We start from the raw sequence: 3,976 nt of genomic DNA on the forward strand, positions 1-3,976 counted from the left end.
GCGAGCTGTTGGACGCGGAAGGCACAGACCCAAGATGAAGACCTGGATCCTGACCTTCGGCCTCGGCCTCATCGCCACCCTGCAGGCCCAGGAGAACCAGGATGTGAGGCCCCACGGGCAGGGCCTGCGGGGGCAGGCGGGGGAAGGGACTGCCCGAGGGAGGCCCCATCCCTCCCTCCCACCCATGCAGACCCTCATGTTAGGGTCAGGCTTGAACTCTGCCCGAGGGAAACTTCAGACACAGCTGGAGGTGGCTGGTCTAGCAGGCCTGGGGTGCAGAGGGCAGTTGGGAGGTGAACCCACACCTCACATCCCTCAGAGTGAGGGCCGGGGAGCAGGCACCCCAGGGTCTGGCGAGGTCGGGGGCTGCGGGCTTGGCGAGCAGCGGCCCTGGCAGGGTTGCTGAGGCTGACAAAGTGACCTTCTCCAGGCCTCGAGCATCTGGTATCTGAAGGCTGTGGTGGCTGACAAGGGGCTTCCCAAGACAGAGGAGTCTGTGTCTGTGACCCCCATGGCCATCAGGACCCTGGAGGGGGGCAACCTGGAGGTCGAGTTCTCTGTGCTGTGAGTGTGTGGAGTCCCAGGGCCGCTGGTCTCTGGCTTTGCCTTCCCTGCACAGGACAGCGGAGTTGGGGAGGAGACGGGCTGAGGGCCTTCTCAGCCCCTGTGGCCTTGGGGGTCACTGTCCCGCTGGGGGGAGCCCCCGGGGAGAGGAGGGAACCCCAAGCCAACCTCATGGGCCTCCCGGCCCCTACGTGGAACTGCTGTCTGCCACACGGGTTCTCCAGACAGACGGGTGGGGCTGGGGCGTCCTGCAGACCCCACACTGAAACCCTCCTAGGAAAGCCCTGCTGTGCAGACCGGCAGGAAGGGCCTCGCATGGCCAGGCAGTGCAGGGCTGCTGTGACATCCCCGTGGGCCTCCCACCCGTGTGAATTCCACCTGCGTGCTCCCACGTGGCTCCCACCTGGCTGACACATCTGTCTGTGCTCCCATCCTGAGAACCGGGCCTTAGGCAGCCAGTGACCTTGCGGTGACCCTAGAGTTTGCTTTTCCTTTTGGCCTCCAGCCCCCAAGCTGAAGCTGCCCCTCGGTGGTGCGGGTGGCAGTGGACGTGGGCCAGTCCCTGAGGGTCTCCAGAGACAGAGGCCAGCTGATAGGACCCAGTCAGGGAAGCTTAGGGCACTGAGCAGCAGCAGAGATGACATCTATACACACAGAGCTCAGGTTCCCTCTGCAGGGAGCAGGATGTGTGGACGCTGTGGGGCCCTGGGGCTGCCCTGGGGGACACGGAGGACTGAGAGGCAGCAGGGCCGCTCCTCCTGGGGCTTGGCCTGGACCAGGCTACCTGCAAGGCACAAGAGTGGCTGCCTGGAGCAGGGGTGGTGCCCGGCGCCCCTGTGGCCCACCCAACTTCTGTTTTTCAGGGTCAGAGGTCAGTGTCATAACGTAAGCACCATCCTGGAGAAGACCGACCAGCCGGACAAGTTCACAGCCTGTGAGTCCTGAGCTGTGGCCCTCACACACGGGGCAGTGGGGCAGCTGGTGCCTCCCGGTGGCCTTGGGCCTGAGATCCCTTCCCTCCTCTGACCCTATCATATGCCCTCCCTCCCCTCTCACCAGCCAGTTGGCCTTAAAGTCCAAACAGCTGACCACAAATCCCATACTGACCCGGCCACTTCTCCCCACTGGCTGTGGCTGAGCCCCTGGCAGAGGTCAGGAGCACGGCCGGCCTTCGTGGGAAGGGACTGCACTACCCAGCCCCCACCTCAGCAGGCCTCCGTTTGGTACTTGCTGGTTGGGGCCGTGACCGTCTCCTGGGGTGGCGTTGTGGGCTCCATGGCCTGGGGGTCAGGGACCCTCGGGCAGCCGGGTGGGTGCGCAGTCCGGGGGTTTGCTGAGCTGCACGCAAGCCCGTCTCGGATGCTTCCTGAAGGATCGGGCGGTCTGCTCAGGGCCTGTCGCTGTCCTGTGCAGATGGGGGCAAGCACGTGGTGTACATCATCCCCTCCTCCGTGGAGGACCACTACATCCTCTACAGCGAGGCCAAGTGGTCCAGGCACCAGACCCGAATGGCCAAACTCATGGGTGAGTCACGCCTCCCGGCACCTGGCACCTGGCAGCCTCCAGCTGCAGCCTCCCTCCTCCCTCCCCCGCTCCCCAGCCCCTAGGAGAAGCCACTGGCACCCAGGACCTGCGCGGTGTGCTAGCGTGGGGTCTATAAGGGTCTGGGATCACCTTGTCTAGGTCTCCGCCCCGGGAAGGCAGGAAGGAGGAGCTGTTCTAGGTGCAAGGGCACAGGTGTCACCAAGGTCAGCGGACGAGCCAAGGAGCAGTGGGGGGACCCGCGGGGGGAGGCTGCAGTGTCCTCCAGGACAGGGGTGGTCAGGTTTGGGGATAGGAGCTGTGCTGAAAGCTCACCCCCACGCAGACACCCCACACCATTCCTCCCTAAAGACAAGGCCTCGGCATCCCCTGAGCTCGCCCCTAGCCAGGTGTGTGGGTGCTGAGCGCGCTCTTGGGGCGACACCGGTCCTGCGCCCCCTGCTTCCCTGGGGGAGCGCACACTGCTGAGGAGGGCACGCCTGAGTCTCCCGCTCCCTCGCTCACAGCTGGGCCGCCGAGGGTGCCTGGCGGGACCCTCCCAGTGCCTGGTGCTCCTGTCCCCAGGCTCTCCTCCCACCCCAGGCCTCCAGCCCAGCCCCAGAGGGTCGTCCAGGTCCCTCCCCAGTCGAGGCTGCCTGGCCTCCAGCCCAGAGTGCAGGTGCCAGCTCCGCCCAGCTCTGCCCCTAACACTCCTGTCCCGCCCGCCTTGGCCTCACCCGCAGGCAGAGACCCCGAAGTCCAGCAGGAAGCCCTGGAAGATCTTGCGAAGGTGGCAGAAGCCAGAGGCCTCGACGCGGACAGCATCGTCATCCCCAGGCAGAGGGGTGAGAGGGTCACTCCCGTGGGCCCCTGCCCCCACCCTAGGGGTGTCACTGAGGATGCCCTGGGGGAGCAGGCTGCAGCTGGCTCTGGCCTGGTCCTCTCTGGGCCGGTGGGAGGTGCTGGCCCGTGAGGTCCCTGGTCCTGTGGGACTCCGGGGTCTCCTGCATCCTGGCTTTCTTTCCTCAGCAGGAGCCTGCTCTCCAGAAAGCTCCTAGGGTGAGTCTCACGCGACGCCCTGGGGTCGATGGGCCGTCCCTTGTGGCCCAGCTCACCCAGCCCTGCTCCTGCTGGGAGGAGACCCCTCCTGGCCCGGAAGAGGTGGGATCTGTGACTGGGTCATCCTGGGCTACTGCACTGGCCTCAGGTTTCCTCTTGGGATGTCACTCCAAGACAGAGAGGACCCGCCATCCCGCACACTCCTGTGGGTGGGCTGATGGTGGAGTCAGTGTCCCTGGCCCTTGTCCCCAGGGCCCCTTATTCCCGCCTTGTGGGCAGGTAGAAAATCCCTCCCAGACCCCTTGGTCCTCAGTGGTCCTGCTGCCTCTGTTTACCCTGTGAGCTGCTGTAACGCCGTGCTGTACCACGGCTTTGGGACTTCAGGGGCCTGGAGCCTCGAGCTCTTCTGATGTCCAGAGTGGAGGCTCAGAGACCTCCCAAGACACCTGGTCCTCTCTGGGCTGGTGGGAGGTGCTGGCTCATGGAGGTCCCAGGTCCTGTGGAACCAGGTGCAGCAGGGCAGGCTCCAGACAGTCCCGTCTGTCCCCTGCCATTCTGCTGGTGGAAGTCACCTGTGCCCTTACCCTGTGGGTGAGGAGCTCTGTGGACAGCTTGGGGAAGGAGCCCCTGCTCCACTCTGACCCCCCTCAGACAGGGAGCCCCACTGTCAGCCTACAGTTCCCTCTCCTCCTCCCCCTCCTCCTTTTCCTCCTCCTCTTCTCCTTTCCTCCCCTTCCTCCTCCTCTTACTCTTCTCTCCTCCTCCTCTTCCTCCTCCCCCTCCTCCTTCCCCTATTCCCCTCCTCCTCCTCCTCTCCTCTTCCCCTCCTCCT

At 65.1% G+C, this 3,976-nt stretch overlaps 1 protein-coding gene across 1 annotated transcript; it reads left to right on the forward strand.

The window, feature by feature from the left end:
* The first annotated feature begins 34 nt into the window (after window positions 1-34).
* On the forward strand, window positions 35-3,143 carry LOC101574432 (von Ebner gland protein 1). The gene is made up of 6 exons (XM_023700247.1): window positions 35-103; window positions 431-564; window positions 1,428-1,498; window positions 1,978-2,088; window positions 2,829-2,930; window positions 3,118-3,143. The coding sequence occupies exons 1-6, from the start codon at window positions 35-37 to the stop codon at window positions 3,141-3,143; spliced, it is 513 nt and encodes a 170-aa protein (XP_023556015.1).
* Window positions 3,144-3,976: the final 833 nt, after the last annotated feature.

This window comes from Octodon degus, unplaced genomic scaffold (assembly GCF_000260255.1).
Source record: "Octodon degus isolate 3935 unplaced genomic scaffold, OctDeg1.0 scaffold00123, whole genome shotgun sequence".
Classification (NCBI taxonomy): Eukaryota; Metazoa; Chordata; class Mammalia; order Rodentia; family Octodontidae; genus Octodon; species Octodon degus.